Genomic DNA, 17,015 nt, shown 5'->3' on the forward strand with positions numbered 1-17,015 from the left:
GGAGACATGTCACAGTAGAGGCAATATATATTAATATGAACCTGAACATGAGCATAATTATAGGGCCCCTATAGTTATTTTACAGTTATTTTACATGTTGCAGTGATGCAGTTTGCTTAGATTTGTAAATGTATAGTTTCCTGCATGTTGAGGTTTGTTATTTCATTCTTGACCTTGGAAATAGCAACTGTCAAAAACATTTCAGATTCAAAAACACGGCAACTGGACATATGGATAGTGAATTCCTAAAAGAATGTAACACAAAATGTCCTCCATTATGTGAGGTAGAAAGACATATTGTAAAATACCATCCATAGACATGAGCTCAGCCCTTAAATAATTTGGCAGGCACGGAGCTCTTTTTGTGCCGTTTCATTGTCCTCTCCCATTTGGCGATAACAGAACAGTGCCAGATTTCTATTAATAAGTTAGCTTTTTGTCATCAGAATTGTACAGCGTGCCATTCCGTTGCCGTGGAAAAGGTGACAGTGATGATAGATCAGCAGAGAATGTGTGAATGTGCACAATTAGCAGCTCTTGTACTGAATGTGTAATTATTTCAAAGCATCTTTGAATGGTAATGGCTCCCTGGCTCAGGCCATCCCTTTCCATTAAATCCTTCTTCATTCCACTGATTTGCAGAACAACCGTATTTCATTCTGATTGCTCGGTATGAATTTTTATTTCTGTGTTATTCTTCCCGCCCATACCCATCACTTTTCATCGTTCGTCTCTTTAAAAAGCAGAGCTCCTGTGACCCAGATGGCTGAGAGTACCTCAGCGACAGGTGCTCTCCTCCCCACAGAACCACAGTGCCCCCCAGTGGATCTCTATCATTCTTTAAAAGGAGCTCCGAGGGTTTATCCCCTCATCTGATGCAGCTTTTAGAGCAGCAATGTGCTGCTCTAAAAGCACTTTCTGCAATGTAAAAATAAAGGGGACAATGACAATGTTTCAGCTTTACGTGAAATTAGTTAAATCATTTAAAAAGGAATGGAAACATAATATTATATTCTTTATGCAATGATTTGTTTAGCATCTTCCATACAATTTACTTTAAAGTCCATTACAGTACAAGTTACATTCTTAAATAAAAGTCAATAACTAAGGGACACAAAACACAACCAAAGCAAACTAAAAATAATTTTTATTTTATTTTTAAACATTGGGGAGGTTATTTTGGAGTTAAAGAAGTTAATGAAAAGATAATAAGGCATTATTAATGGAGACAAATAAATAAATAAATGTTTAAATGTTTAAATAAATTATTAGATATTCGGAATCATTCATATGGTGCCCTGTGATGCAGCACTACAGAAAAAAACAAAAGAGGCAATAGAGTGCAGGAATGAGTCCTAGAACCCAAAATGGGGTTTCCAGTTAGTAGCCTGAAATAAGATCTTTGGTTAACACACGTTTAAAAAACATTCATGTTTTTTTAATGACATAAAATATATCTGGAATCACCCTACTCGTACATTTTCAAAGCTTCTATGTGTCATAAAAACAGTGGTTGCTATATAAACTACTAACTGTCATTATGCCAAACATTTTTGCCTTTAGCTCAGCCGTAGAGACAATCAGACATCCAACAGTGATGTTATTTGTTCATAGGCTAAGGCATTTATGCGTCAACAATCTTAAAGTGGTGTTAGATAACCCTGTTGAACCAAACGTGTTAATTATCACAAATATGTGTTTTGAAAATATCTTATTTTCGGCAATATACTGAAATCCCATTGCTTTTGGGGATCCTTTGTTGTGATAACTTCCAGGTCTGCCAACAAAAATACATCATCACTGCCGCACTTTGTAATGGTGTGATTTTGGTGGTCTGAAATAAATCATACCAAAATAAAAATGGGGACCATAGTTGATGGTCTATCAGTTATGCCTACCTACATTGACAGTAGATTTGAGTGTGTTTCTGTAATGGTTCCTTTGGCAGACGCTTTTGTTCAAACGCACATAGGGATGAGTCACAATCCCATCCGCAGTGGATCAAACCGAGGCCTTTGAAATAACTCCCTCATTACTCACTTCCAGGCTCCACCTGACTCAAGTGCAACACAGTTTTGATGGAGATTTCCGGCCTCGCAGTGGTTGTTCATTTGCAGATGGTAGTGAATCAGAAGGCTGAGCGAGGGAGTACAGGTACTCTGCCGCTGTGCTTGTAGCCACTCAGCCAGCATTTGTGACTGGAATGTGAGCAGCAACAGGGAGCTGAAGGAGGGTAATGAAAAGTTGAATGACGTGAGCTGCATCTGGCTGGCTGAAGATCAGACGTGCTGCTGCATTTCAGACTGTTTACTGATGTTTCCCTGTGTTAGATAGGACCTGATCTTGCTGAGGTCATACAGTGTGAAGGGGCATGTGCAACAGGTACTATGGGCCTTAGGTAGTCATTCATCTCGATTTAAAAAAACAGACTTTGCTGGGGAGAGTGAGACAGAGATAAGCTGGATGCTACTACCCAATTTATACAACATCTTTGACTGGCAAATTGGTGCCACCTACTCCTTATGAGAATCAGATTCTGATTACTTAACTGTCCATAAAAAAGGACATATTATGCTTCATATTAGTATTTAGTACCTCTACTGTGACATGTTTACATGCTTTATTACATGGCTTAGTTGAATACTAGATTCTGATTGGTCAATTCAGAACATGTGACACGTTGTTAATCCATTGACCGTCGTTAAGGACGCTCACATCTGTACAAAGAAGTCCGGTTGATTGAACTGTATACAGTTTGGCCGAAAAGCAAACTGCATGCAGTTGCTTTAAGAAAACAGGGGAGAAGTAACGGGGCAGAAACCCTCCTTTTTACGCAACGGTCCAGACATAGACATCAAACGGCAAAAGATATTCAGTTGCCAGTTACTTTTGCATTAGGGCAGGCATATCTAGATACATTCCAAGGTTTGACATAATGAATTGTGCTACTTTTAAAGCAAACAACGATGTTTTCAAATCTGTAATCAAAGAGGTCCGCAAAAACGTTATCGAAGCAGTTCCTGCCGTTGCTAAGGAGGATCAAGAAAGAGAAAGTAAAAGACAGAGCGCTGGACGTCAGATAAATCACTAGAAGAAGGCAGAGAGGAAGTAAACTCTAACAGGAAGATCCGGCTCCCTTCAAAGAGCCATCATTCCCATCACTAGAATCTAGTATGGTGAGTTGATCAAGGCTGCGGCAGATGAAAGGAAATGTACTTACTTCACTTACTTACATAGGGGTGAGGGGGGGGGCGGCATGTGCTGCAATAACCCAGAGGACTATTATCAGTGTAAATGTACAGACCTAGAGAACGTTTCATATAATCATTTACACAATTTGGAACCAGAAAAAAGACTTTATGGGAAGTGTCTTTGACTATATCAGTCAGTCTGTGTATAAACTGTATGAGCTGGAGAACAGTGCATCCAATCTTAATATACATGTGAGCTATATTTTTGACAGCAGAATACACTTTATACCGTCAGCACCAAGGTCACACGATGAAAACACAGCACTCTCCTGTGAGAGCTGTGACCTTATCCTGCTTTATTGGGATGGATGAGCAGCGGTGCAGCATGCCTTTCATTCAGGGCGTCAGATGAGTACAGGTGTCGGTGTGCCAGCTTGGCATTGGGCACTTATGCTCAGAAGTCAAAGGAGCCCCTTGCTCGAAGACAGCCAGCTGCCATCACACACAGCAACAGGTGGGACACTTCCCGGCCCGTTTCCATGCATATCTAACTAAAAGGAGTCTGTCTGTAGGTGTCCTTCCATTTTATCGAGTGCTGTTGGTCAAATCCACTTCACACTTGGCAAGTGTATAGCTGTGGCTTGTGTTGAATGCCAGCTCTTGAGATCTATTAGGCATTGGTATTAAATGAACTGCATACAGCACTTACTAATCTTTCCAACCACTTAAAGCAGGGATCAGAATACCAACTCTACGATTAGGGGATGACCGCTTTACTTATGTCAATAATATTGGATTAGATTACATGTACAAAGGAGCACTGTTTACTAGTACCTGTGCTGTTTGGTCCATTAATTCATGTTTTCTAAAATTATAAATTATTGTAATTGTTACAACTAAGTCCTAGAGTTCCCAGTTCTGTTTGTTGGGCTGCAAATGAAAGCAAAGGGAAACAGACCTACAGCACGTTACCACAGCAGGAGACAAATGACCAAAATTAGAGTTTAAAATGGAAACACTGATTCATAGCTTTAGCCCCGCCACATGTTTTACAACCATTTGTGCCTCATTTCATATTTAGGACAATAATATTTCCCCAGGAGAACAGCCCGGGCGCTGGCCAGATACAGAGAGCCAGGCTCTGTTTAGATGAGTCCTAATGGAGATTCATTTATACAGAGGGCAGCCCTTTATGAAATATGACTACTATTATACAAGTAAAGATAAAACAGAAGAATGTAGTATAAAAACCTAACGTCAGCTGAGCACACATGTTTTGTGCTTTTTATGTGGTGTTACTAGTTAAACTTTAATTACTTAAACTTCAACTAGTACCATCGCATACAGAACGACTTTTAACTGTCAAAGTCACTCAAAAACACTACTCTCTCATAGTCTCCAACCTATAGCCATATGAGCATTTCCATTGAAAAAGTGATTGACAAACAACACCCTACCCTCATATATAAGGTAGGATGTAATGGAGTAAGCTCCTTAAGTTATGAACTTGAACTTCATCGATGAACAACGGATGTAAGGGACATATCAGCATTTACCTTTGGTATCTTCTTAGGGTTCAAACATGTAACAAATGTTAAATATGTCACTAATCATTACATTTGTATCCAACGTTCTAATGTACAAATTGGCCCCTACTACTGCTTAACAGATCTGACTAGTTATTGTCCATTATAAAACGGACAAGTCTAATCAAGCAATCTGATTGGTTCTTAGCCGTGATATACTGAGCGTATACCACGGGTAGAATTGTAAGTTACTTTTCACAACAAGTCAGTATCCCTCCGCGTCTGAGAAAAACAGTATACAGTTGGGCTGAAAAGCAAACTGCACGCCCCTTAGCTGTGATATAATGAGCATATACCACGGCCTGTCGTGAGCTATTGCTTAATTACACATATGATGCAAATTTTTAGGTTCATATTAGTATATACTGTTTCTACTGTGACATGTCTCCATGCTTTAATGTTCAAAAAGCTCTTTATTTTTCTCATACTGCAGCACCTCTTTTCACCCTCTGTCTGAAACCAGAGCCCAGTCTGCTCTGATTGGTTAGCTGGCCTTCTGTGGTGATTGGTCAATCGCTCCCCCCCCCGTAGCATTTCATATTCAATGTGTTGGAGTGCTATCAAATGCACTGGCAAATAAAGCAACACTCAACATACAAAGCACAACATAAAGTCACACACAATAGTGACTCTTTCAATAGCCTGGGTCCATTAAGATGTCAGAGCATCGTACTCGGTAGTATCTCCTTTAACTAACTCTTAATAACAGTAGCGGATAGAAAAAAGCAGCATTCTTTTGAATTTCTTGGCGATATATTTGGATGTAAAGGTGTCCTAAGAATGAATTCATTAGTAGAAGCCCTGAACACTCTTCATGTGAAATTCAAAGCATTATAGAAATATTTTGCAACGTACTCATACTCTACAAGCTGGTGTTTACCACAATTTACACACAATGTATTAAATGAAAAACAACATGAATTTCCAAAAAAGATGTATTGTTATTTACATTTCTTGTTTGAATTGACTCCTAAGACCATGAATAGATCATATTCAGAATTGGGTTTATTGCCATGTAGAATACGTTTTAGAAACGGGGCAAAAACGAAAAAAGTAAAATATTTTAAGTACTCTTATCAAAAATTAAAAAACAAAGATAAATATTTTCTCAAAATAGAAATACAACAGTACAGTTAAAATGTTTAACATATTACAAATGTGACACATTTACAGTTACAGCTGGTGGACATCAGGTTTTCCCTGGGTTGAGGGTCAGAATCAGAAATCCTTTACAAGTCCCACAGCAGGAGAGTTATGGTGCTACAGCAAAAGTGGCATAGCAATGATAAGGTAAACAATGATCAAAAAGAAAAGCACACATTATAATTAAACATTTCAAAAGAAAGACCAATGAGTACACAACCATGGCTAAAAGAGGTGAGTAGCAGCAGTTTAACATAACTAAGTGACATCAATAAAGTAATAAGACCTTATTAAAATAAAACTGTTGGGACCATTTTTTTTTTTTTTTAAATGTATGTAGAGATGTGTGTTGCTCAAAGACACATCAGCACAAGTTGATAATGGTGGTAAAACATTTATACAACCCTGAGCATGTTATAGATCATCTGACTCTGTACGTGTTGTCCCTCAGGTCGGAAAGAGCAGGAGAGATAGCCACCATCCCCCTGACTAAGGTGAGTGTGTGTGTGTGTGTGTGTGTGTGTGTGTGTGTGTGTGTGTGTGTGTGTGTGTGTGTGTGTGTGTGTGTGTGTGTGTGTGTGTGTGTGTGTGTGTGTGTGTGTGTGTGTGTGTGTGTGTGTGTGTGTGTGTGTGTGTGTGTGTGTGTGTGTGTGTGTGTGTGTGTGTGTGTGTGTGTGTGTGTGTGTGCGTGCGTGCGTGCGTGCGTGCGTGCGTGTGTGGTGTGTGTGGTGTGTGTGTGTGGGGGGGGTGTGGGTGTGGGTGTGTGTGTGTGTGTTGGTGAGTACTTTGTGAAGTGATTTACATAATGCCTGCCATCTATTTTGTACGTAATGGGAGACTTTAAGGATGAAGCCTCAGATTTCCCTGAATGTGTTGGAGCAGCACTCGGCTGTGATGAAGTGTCTTGTTAGAGGCAATCACTGTGTTTCTGTTTTTAAACGTCCCAATCAGCACGGATCCTGAGAGAAGTGCATCATCAGGGAGGGAGACATTTAAATCAGACTGTGTGTATGTTGTATTAACAATATAATAATTACTATCACTAAGTCCATATACCATCCCGTGGTGGGTGGGAGACGTCAATTGATTTACTTTCTTCCACCCCAAGCCTCTTCTGTAATTGCTGTTTACTTCCTGAACTTCTCACGGAGCCTACTGAAAACAGTTCATCGCTGATATGAGTCGGCCTCGTAACAGTTTTACAAACAATAATTTCTATGGTTGCAGTAAGGCCAACACACCGTTTGATTCGAAAATTGGTACATGATAATGGTGTTCGAGTTGAGAGACCAGATAGTTATAGAAGTATTCGGTTTGAACTCAGTTGATGGGTTACATTTTAGGCTAAAAGAACGTTCAATTGTTGTATTTCTACAGCCAATGGGTTCATAGATGGCCTTTCTGACAATGTCTCTTGCCTTTTTGCCCTCCTCACGGACTGTTTACCTTTATCCAACCAAAACCTGCTCAGCGTGAATGATCAATTCAATTCATTCAATAAATTATATAATTGTTTTTTTTTTTCAAGATTCATAGGTTTATTGTCACAACATATACAAACAGTGTAATTATGTAATATATGACACCATATAGCAGGTTCCTCAACAGTGCAATTACTAGACATAAACAAAAATACAAATATATATTTAATTAATTATTTAACAATATTGAATTACAAATACAAACCAGGGGCCGTATTCACAAAGGATCTTAGGGCTAAAAGTAGCTCCTAACTGGCGAATTTAGGAGAAACTCCTAAACATAATGGGCGTGTCAATCTTAAATTTAGGACTCCTAATTTTATTCACTAAGAGCAATTCACAAAGTATTTTAGGCCTAAAAGTAGCACCTAAGTTTAGGAGAGCTTAAAAGTCCTCGAGAGGACTCCTAACTCAGTAAGACCTATTCACAAAGAATCTGAAAATGGCTGCGAGACGAAATGTTTTGGAGACAATGGAAGACTGTGAATTGATCAAGAGATATAGGCAAAATCGTGAGGGTATCAAACTTGTTGTGGAATTAGTGCAGGATGCAATAACATCCCCGACTAACAGGAATAACCCGATTAGTCCGGAAATAAAATGTTTGGCAACACTACGATATTTAGCAACAGGGAAAATGCAACTTTGCAATGCCGACGATTTAGGAATATCGCAACCATCAGTCAGGCGTGCCATAAACCAAACCATCAACGCGCTCTCTAGACCACATATCATCCAACAGTTTATCCGGTTTCCTTTGGATAATCAACAACTACACAGGATCAAAGCCAACTTCATGGCAATGCAGGTATGCCCGGTGCGGTCGGTGCTATTGACGGGACGCACATAAAAATAATTGCGCCCTCAAAAGATGAGGACGTGTTCGTCAATGGAAAGAAAGTACATTCCATCAACACGCAGATTGTTTTCATTCATCATGATAGGGGGGCTTTAACGGCGGTATGGGCTGTTATTGAAAGTGTTTAAGTGCTGGAAATATGCTCATTGGATAATAGTTTGCGGGGTGCTTTTAATTGCCTCCTTGATTTAATGCAATTTACGTATTTTTATTGTTTGCTCTCTCTCTTTAACGTGCATATACAACGTCATTATCGTGGTCTGCACAAACTTGTCATCATGCGTGTATTCTGCTAACTGCACTGTCCATAACTATTTGATAGGAATACATTTCTAGCCTAGGCTATTTCCTTGTTTTAGTGGGCTCGTTTGTGGGATGTTGCGGATGAGTTTCACCGAGACCGCCTGCTCTGAACAACCAATCACCGTACTGACCGCTTCTAAACTCATGCACGAGAATCAACGTAATCCATAGCAACGGCGCGTCACTCTTGATATTGATGCTTACAGATATATGTTTAGAGATGATCCTGGTAAAGACCGCCTCGTGTTATTATCCTCTCAGAAGCTGTTGGTTCTGAAGACATTGATGTCGTCAGTCAGTGAAGATTGACCACTCACAACGCTGATGTCTGATCTGAAATTTGTTGAGTTTGTTTCGTAAAAATGCAGCTTCTTAAAGCAACTGAAGCCTTTAAGTAGGATTGCTAGTGAAAGTCACATAGTGTAATAAAACATGTCATTCCTTCTAAGGAATCGTGTGTGTTTTTAAACTTTTGGGACCAGCAACACAAGGGGGAAATTACAAAACAGATTCAGCATATCTTCCCGACCATTTGTATAATTGGACAGCCATTGGGACTATTTGTATATCTAAATGTTTCAACCTAAATACAACCCTGTTCCATGGTTATACAAAGAAGCCCATTTTGTTTGAATCAGGTTAGCACTACTTTGTCTTACCCCAATGTTCCGAGTGCTTTGCTATTAGATGTGCCCGGCTGACTGAATAACCTTCTTTATATTGTCTGGATTAAGCTCATTTGGGTTTACCATCCCTTGACGATAAAGGAGGACTCAAATAATCTTCATGCTCGCCTTCCTAGCTAGCAGTAGGGGCCCTTAGTGATGTGACCAATATGTCAGTGCATATTAGCCCAAAGCTTACATGGACTGAGGAAATTGACCCAATATGCTTGTTTTGTATGGGCATAAAAATATATTCCTCCTCAGTAGATATGCATTTTTGTACTTTACAACTATTTTATTATTTTTAGAAAATGATCGGCATTGTCTGGCAGAGTAGCCCCACTTTGAGAATCACTGAAATCTTCTCATAAACCTTCTAAACATCATTATACAATAACACATTACCAATAGTAGCTAATGGTAATCTCCTTTATCTTTGTTGACCCTTTCTTTTCTTATCTTAGTTTTCTGTAACACTGCAAGTACTCATTAAGAAGCCATGATGCAGTTTCCTTTGTATGTGTGCTAAAGGCCTTTACATGCTCTCACAGATACATGCAGAGATAGATAATGGTTTGGTTGGAAAATCACACGGTAGCAACATTTGCTCATTCTGTTTGGATCCAATTACACAGGAAACAGTGTGTCTAACCAGCTAACAGCAGCTAATGGAAACACGCAGCAATTAGCTGCAGAGGCTGGCTGACAAACAAATTGGTCGTCAGAGAACACAGAGCCATTCAAGAGAATTTAACTCAGAGAATGAAAAGTAGCAGGTGAAGATCTTCTCAGGATAACTAGCAGAGGAAACTGCAGGAACCACTGACTCACTGCAACTAATTATAATGAAACCCAAGTTGACTGTGTCTGTCAGGAAATGGAACTCTATGAAAATGGAGAGCAGGTTGACATTAAAGCAAATTGGTGAGGACTTGATCGTGGAGTGGTGACAGCAGGTGTCCGAGCTAAAAAAACACATCCGTATCTATACAACTTATTTCCCCATTCTAAAATACAGAATCCTTGATAGACAAACAATTTAAATGTTTCTCTTTGGAAAAGTTTTGGCAGGATAATCTTTTTAAGTTATTTTTAAAATAATCGTCTGTGATACAGTAGGATTAACAGCTTTGCCAGAATGCATTGCTCTAAGTGAAAAAAATGTGTCTTTCTTCTTAGAAGGTTATGTGAAATTACTGTAATGCCCTATAGCAGGGGTGTCAAACTCAATTTCATCACAGGCCACATTAACATTATTGTTGCACTCAAAGGGCCGGTTGTAACTTTAAGACCATATAAAAATGCATATATAAATATTTCATATATATAAAATAATATATTACATTACATGATTGCCTCTGCATTGGATTATTATCGGATAGGGTAATAACTTCATAATTAATTACGTCTGAAAGCAGAAGTCTAGGGCAAATAATTGCAAATCTCTTCAGTGAGAATGTCACAAAATGATTTAAAAAGAAATGCCAAATTATGGAAAAAACTGTTAAAACAAAAAACATTTTGACATTTAAAAAGAAAAACAACATAAAAAAAAAAAGTCAAATTCTGAGAAAAAAGTCAAATTTGAGATGCATTGTGGGACATTTAGTTTATGGGCAACGTGCTTCTGTAAATCGGCATGTAACCGTATAATAAACATATTATATTCTTTGCATGCTCTTGTGGGCCACAGAAAATGAAGTCACGGGCCGGATTTGGCCCCCGGGCCTTGAGTTTGACACCCCTGCCCTAAAGTCACCTGAACAATGCTTTATTTCCTGTTTGGAACATGTGGTTCTGGTTCACTTCAGCCTCTTGTGGCTGAAATAAGTATTACATCTACAACACAATAATAGCCCTACAAATAATAAAAATATCTCATCTTAAAAACATTTGATCTCGATCTTTCACAGGTAAAGAAATAAAAAGGAGTTTAAATAATTGACCTGCTCTTAAGTCTTAAACAGAGGGGTAAATGTGTTACCAATAGCATAACAAATGTATCCTTTTAAATGTACAGATGCCTCTCTTTTTCTTTCGTTTTGTGTCTTCATTTTCAACCCCCTCCCCCCCCCCCATGTAGATCATCAATGAGCGCTACAAGGCGTACTCCTGGGTGGCTGAGCTCATCCAGGTGTTCGTAGCCATCAGCGTCACCGTTTCCTTCCTGGTCATGGGCTCCGCCATGAAACACACCAGTGAGTTCCTCCTGCTGCTGCATTCATTAACTCATTCACTCTGTCACCATTCACACAGCACTGAAACATCTGGCCATGATGCTGCACTCTCCTAGCTGCTGGAACATCATCCCAGATTATCTGAGGCACTTTCATTTTTTTTTAATTGTCAAAGGCAAACTTAAACCAGACTAAAAATCAGCTTTTTCCACCAAGCTGTCAGGATGCTAAACTCTCTCCCCTCCCTCTCCCCCCACATACACACATATCCAGCACCACAGACTTTGTATTCATCCAGATTTCAGACACTTAAACTACGCTGCTATGGTCAAGTGGTTTTACACAAGTTCATGTATGTATATAGCCCTACACATATATATATTTTTAATATGTATACCTCTGGATTATGAGAAACAGCATTTTCGATCTCCCTCCCTTGACTTTGACTAAAAAGCATTTTATTAATCTGTCTTTTATGTTTTATAATGCTATGGTTTTATCGTTTATACATAGGCCTACAGTAATGGAAATAATAGCAGCAATACTAACGTCAAAGTTATTAGTTCTGTATTAGAAGAGAAGATGGATATTACTCTCTAGTCTAAAGAATACACATAAAGTTACTGCTAGTTAGCTTAGCTTAGCATAAAGAGTTATGGCAGTGGAGCCAGCTACTTCCTGGAGATTTCGCTTGGTACCAACACAACACACACAATCCCAAAAGAAACACAACTTGTGTCAATGCTTAGCATACAAGTTATACAAACAAGATATGATATTTGTGACATTTAGAGATGCTGGGCAGAATATTTTTACATTTAGCCAAGCAAGCTGCTTCAGCTAGTCAGTGTAGTTGTGCTAACACAAAGGTTCCTCGTGTAGTTTTACATCTCTAGTACTGGGAGCTGTTCCCTGCGTGTCCGCGGGGTCCGCGGGTTCTTAAAATGTATTAAAAGTTGATAAACCAATTTAGCGAAAATTAAGGCTATTGACAACATGAAACACCCTTTAATTTACTGCAACGATATGTTGGGAAACCCCCTCAAGGTGGCCCCATGCATAGCCCGCCGTAAAATGCTGCTTCTTATTGTTTTGTTGCCTTGAAGGGGGGAGAGAGAGAGAGTGTGCTGGTTCAAGGGGCCCCCACAGACTCTAGAATCGTCACTGTCGATGGGGATCAAAGCTGTCCGGTCCCACATGCTAAGTAATAGCCAGAAAGCCGCGGTGTTTAAGTCCCGACTCTCCCAATGACCAATCCGTGCCTCCCCTGACTGCACGTCGCTGACACACACCGACTCTCTGCACGGAGGAGCAGCGGAGTCCGGGCGATGCTGCTCCTCCAAGGAAGAGACACACGGGCCGTTTCTCAATGTCGAGGAGGCTTGCTTGGCAGCACATATATGCTGGGCATTTAAACAGTGACTCTGCGCCACTCGATGCTTGAAATAGTGGCTCTGGAGCAGCTTTACTCGACATTGGGAAACGGGGGGTGTTTGGAGAACGAGAAAAGTCTTAACATAAATATCGTTTTTTGTAAACATGACAAATGTGCGAGGGTGATGACGTCAGAACATCGCCCTACTGTTGCGGTGTGTGTAGGAAGCAGGACCCAAATGCAGATTAAAGTGACAAAAAAATCATTTATTTCAAGGCTATACTATTAAATAAAGACTAAACAGAACACTCACCGAGGAACAAGCCATATCACAAGACGAACCGACAAAGACAGACAGAAAAACCAGAACTTAAATACACACAAGACTAATCATACAAACAAGACAGCACTGAAACACTTGTAGTCCACGCCCACCCGCAAGGTGGGCCCCACCCTCGGGCCTCCTTCCGGTATAAATAGGAAGGTGGCCCGGCAATCTGCTCCCATACAACATAACTTTTCTTCAGCTATTCGTAGAGCCAGTGGGGCCCCGCACTTAGAGGGCTGCGCCATTTACTCATAGAAACTGGGGTTACAGTAGGTAACCTCAGTTCTATTTCGTATATGGCTTCGCCCTCTAAGGCTATCGCTATTGGGTTAAGGGCGAAGCATGATGTAGTCTGCGCCCCACTGGGTCCGCCCGGCACTAGAAGCACAGACATACCTGCTCAATAACACCTCATGCCTGTTGTGCCATGCGTAATGGCTCATCACCGTACCTGGAACATAGCAAAACATGCCTATCTTCCCGACGGGGTGAAGGCTGGGAACAATACATACCGGCCGCTGTGAGAAAGTAGAGACGAAAGTCCCACCTCGTCCTGCGATCGTAGTGGGGGAACAGCAGCTCTCTGCGTGTCAGACAGGTAGGAGAGCGCCTAGCTGGATCCCTGACGTCACTCACTCTGACCAGGCACTCCGTACAAAGTGTGTCAGAGAAAAAAGGAACATCCCTCCTTTAAGAGGGGAAAAGGGCCGCTCTCCGCGTGCCGAGAGGCAGGAGAGAGGCGCACAGCTGGCTCCCTGACGTCCCTCACTCCGACAGGACACCCAGTACAGGGTGTGTCAGAGAGGAATGGGAGACATCCCTCAAATAAAATTGAATAAACAAACAGGGGGAAGACCAAGATGCAGCCGTGCAAATATCTTCCACTCCACATTCCTCCGTGCAAAGCCGTGGAGGAGGAAATTCCTCTGGTGGAGTGCGCATTGACGTTCTCCGGGGGCTCCACCCCAGAGGAGACATGCCTGTGACACAGCTTCACACAACCTGTGTGACAGCCGCTGTGCAGACAGAGGCTGCCCGATCGAGCGCTCTCTATAGTGCACAAACAGGCGCTGAGAATGGCGCAAGGCAGCCGTGCGCGCCACATAGCAAGACAGCGCGCGCACAGGACAGAGGAGATTTAGAAAAATAGCGGGTGTAAAAACCGCGCAAGACACTGTTCCTGGGATGACAGGAGTGTTTCTTGTATCCCATGGAACTGCTGGGGGGAGAGGCTTCTCTGTGAGGTGCCGTAATGGTCGTCATGGTGACGAGCCACGCCATCGCGCCGCTGCCCGTGAGGCAAAAGGGCTGCGAGGGAGTTTCCACACGCTGCATTTCACTCCGTCTCTCCTCATGAGGCGCGTACACGCCCAGGGGATGAGAGGTGTGTGCATGCTGTCCACACGAGGCGTTATAACGGTGCTCGTGGTTATTATGACCGTGTGTTGGAGGCATATCTGGGACAGAGGAATGCCGCGAGCTCTGCAGTTTATAAACCAATAGGTTAAAACAGCAGGCTTCTGCAGCGAATGAACCACCTCTGGAGTCCCCCTGTTGGAAGAGACCCAAGGGGATCATCACGTGACCAGCTGACGCCAACGCAGAGCAGCTGCGTCACAGAGAGGGCTGTGTGGGTTGTGACATGCCGAGGTTAAAACCAGCAGGATTCTGCAGCGAGCCCTGGCGCCGTGGCGCTGCGGGCGCTTCCGCTGGGGGCACTCAGCCTGGAATACTGCTCATTCCCCCGTTCTGGCTTCTCTGTGATGTGCTGTAATGGTCGTCATGGTGACGAGCCACGCCATTGCCCTCGCCACCGCTGCCCGTGAGGCGAAAGGGCTGCGAGGAAACCTCCACACGCTGCGTTTCACTCCGGCTGTCATCATGAGGGTTGTACACGCTCAGGGGATGAGTGGAGGTGTGTGCAGTGCTGTCCCCATGAGGCGTTAAACCGGCGCTCATGGGTTATTATGACCGTGTGTAGGAGGCGTATCTCGGACAGGGGAATGCCGCGAGCTCTGCAGGTTTATTAACCGATAGGTTAAAACCAGCAGGCCTCTGCAGGGAGCCCTGCTGTCTACTTAATCAACAGATTAGTGGCAGCCGGCTTAATTACCGGCTCCGCTTCCTCGGAGGCTCTCGCGGAGCAGACCAGGAGCGGGGGAGCTTCACTCCCCTTTGACTCGCCGCCGGGAGACCCTGTCTCTGGGGTGGCGGGGGAGTGGAGACGTGGGACGGAGCCCCTGCAGCCGCCGGGGCGGTTGCTGTGGGCGTCTCTCCGCTTGCGGCCTCCTGTGGCCGGCGTGGACGCCGTGGCTGCTGCGGGCGTTGGTGCCGCTGTGGCAGATCAGCCGACTGGAGCCAGCTGGCGAATGCCGTCCACCTGTTCCGCGGCCGTCTTCATGGACTCCACCATGGCGTGGAACTGGGGTCCGAACAGCCCGTCCGGGCTGATTGGAGTGTCCAGTAGCGCTTTTCTGGCCGTCTCCGTAACAGACGCCGCCGCGCTGTGGTGACGGAGAGGGGGAGAAGCATGTTCGGCCGCCAAGCTGGCACCCTGCTCCGACTCTGTCCCCCCCGTCCGGGGGAGAGGAGGGAGGGGAGAACCGAACGGTGAACCGTGGAGGGAGGCCGGGCAGGAGTTGCTTCGGACTCCTGCCCGGCACTCTGCCCCAGGGACACGAGGCCCCGTCCGCGGGCTCGTAAGCCTGGACGGGCCAATCGTCCTCCTCGGCCACAGCAGCAAGAGTGTCCGCTCTCCGCTTCCTGTCGCCCGAGGGGAGACGAGCGCAGTGTGTGCATGCTACCTGCTGGTTTAGAGCCGCGTACGCGTGCTCTGACCCCCGGCAGGATTCGCATACTGCTTTTATCTCTGCAGGTCATAACTCATTATGAACCCAGAACCACATGAGGAACAACCACGGACGCAGTTGTTGCTCATGATGATTCTCAATTGCTGTGCTTCAGTAACTGTGCTGGTTTGCTGAAAAAAAGAGGGAGCAGATTGCCGGGCCACCTTCCTATTTATACCGGAAGGAGGCCCGAGGGTGGGGCCCACCTTGCGGGTGGGCGTGGACTACAAGTGTTTCAGTGCTGCGCTGGGGCGCAGGGGGATTACCCAATAGCGATAGCCTTAGAGGGCGAAGCCATATACGAAATAGAACCAAAGACCTGTCCGGTCAGATCTAGACAAGACAAAATACAATAAAGACAGATCGTGACACCTACGTGTCGGGGCTGTTTATTGGTCAAATACTGGTTTCTAATGGTTTCTGAGGAGTTTTACTGGAAGAGCACAAAGTGTGTCTACAGAAGCAAAAAGCAGCATAATGCATTAAATCTGACCTTGACTGAGAGGTTGAAGTTCATGTGGAGAGGAGGCTTCAGCAGTCTGTCTGTTTTATCTCTTGGGAACAATGCCTAAATCAATGCATTGGGTTGGCCACACAATTCATTCTCTTGTGCTTTGCTCTATCTGAATTATGATAAGGAGTTATCACAAGCTGTTTAGTTATGCTACCTTACAATCAATACTGTATATAGTAAATGTGAGGTAAAGTGTGTCGCCAATGTAACCGGTTAGAACTCAAAGTGTCGATGAGGTCTTAAAATGTATGGAAAGGGTCTTGAGAAATGTCTTACATTTGACTTCAGGATTCCTGCATATACCCTGATGAAGTTTTGTACTGACTTTGTGTTTCAGTTGACGGATTGGTGAGCTCTCTGTGGAGCAGCAGGATGGAGGAGCTGTCTAAATCCTTGGAGAGAAGAATGGCCAACAAACAGACGCTGTGCTCAGCAAAGAGGTGTGTTCACAGTCACTATTGTGATTGTTTAAATTACATATTGACTGATAAATCTCAAAATCACGTGACCTTGAGCCACTTTGTTATTGTACTAAAGCTGATCT

The 17,015-nt window shown here is 43.1% G+C and overlaps 1 protein-coding gene across 1 annotated transcript in view; it reads left to right on the plus strand.

Annotated features, from left to right (window-relative positions):
- LOC307019312 (uncharacterized protein) overlaps positions 1 to 17,012 on the plus strand; it is a gene marked incomplete at its 3' end in the record, with an annotated part of 98,865 nt that extends 81,853 nt beyond the window's left edge. The window contains exons 13-16 of the mRNA XM_079650104.1: positions 6,372 to 6,414; positions 11,312 to 11,426; positions 16,809 to 16,911; positions 17,009 to 17,012. Coding sequence (XP_079506230.1) covers positions 6,372 to 6,414; positions 11,312 to 11,426; positions 16,809 to 16,911; positions 17,009 to 17,012 — 265 coding nt within the window. The remainder of the gene's footprint in view (positions 1 to 6,371; positions 6,415 to 11,311; positions 11,427 to 16,808; positions 16,912 to 17,008) is intronic.
- Positions 17,013 to 17,015: the final 3 nt, after the last annotated feature.

Source organism: Notothenia rossii (assembly GCF_949606895.1).
Source record: "Notothenia rossii genome assembly, chromosome: 1".
NCBI lineage: Eukaryota > Metazoa > Chordata > Actinopteri > Perciformes > Nototheniidae > Notothenia > Notothenia rossii.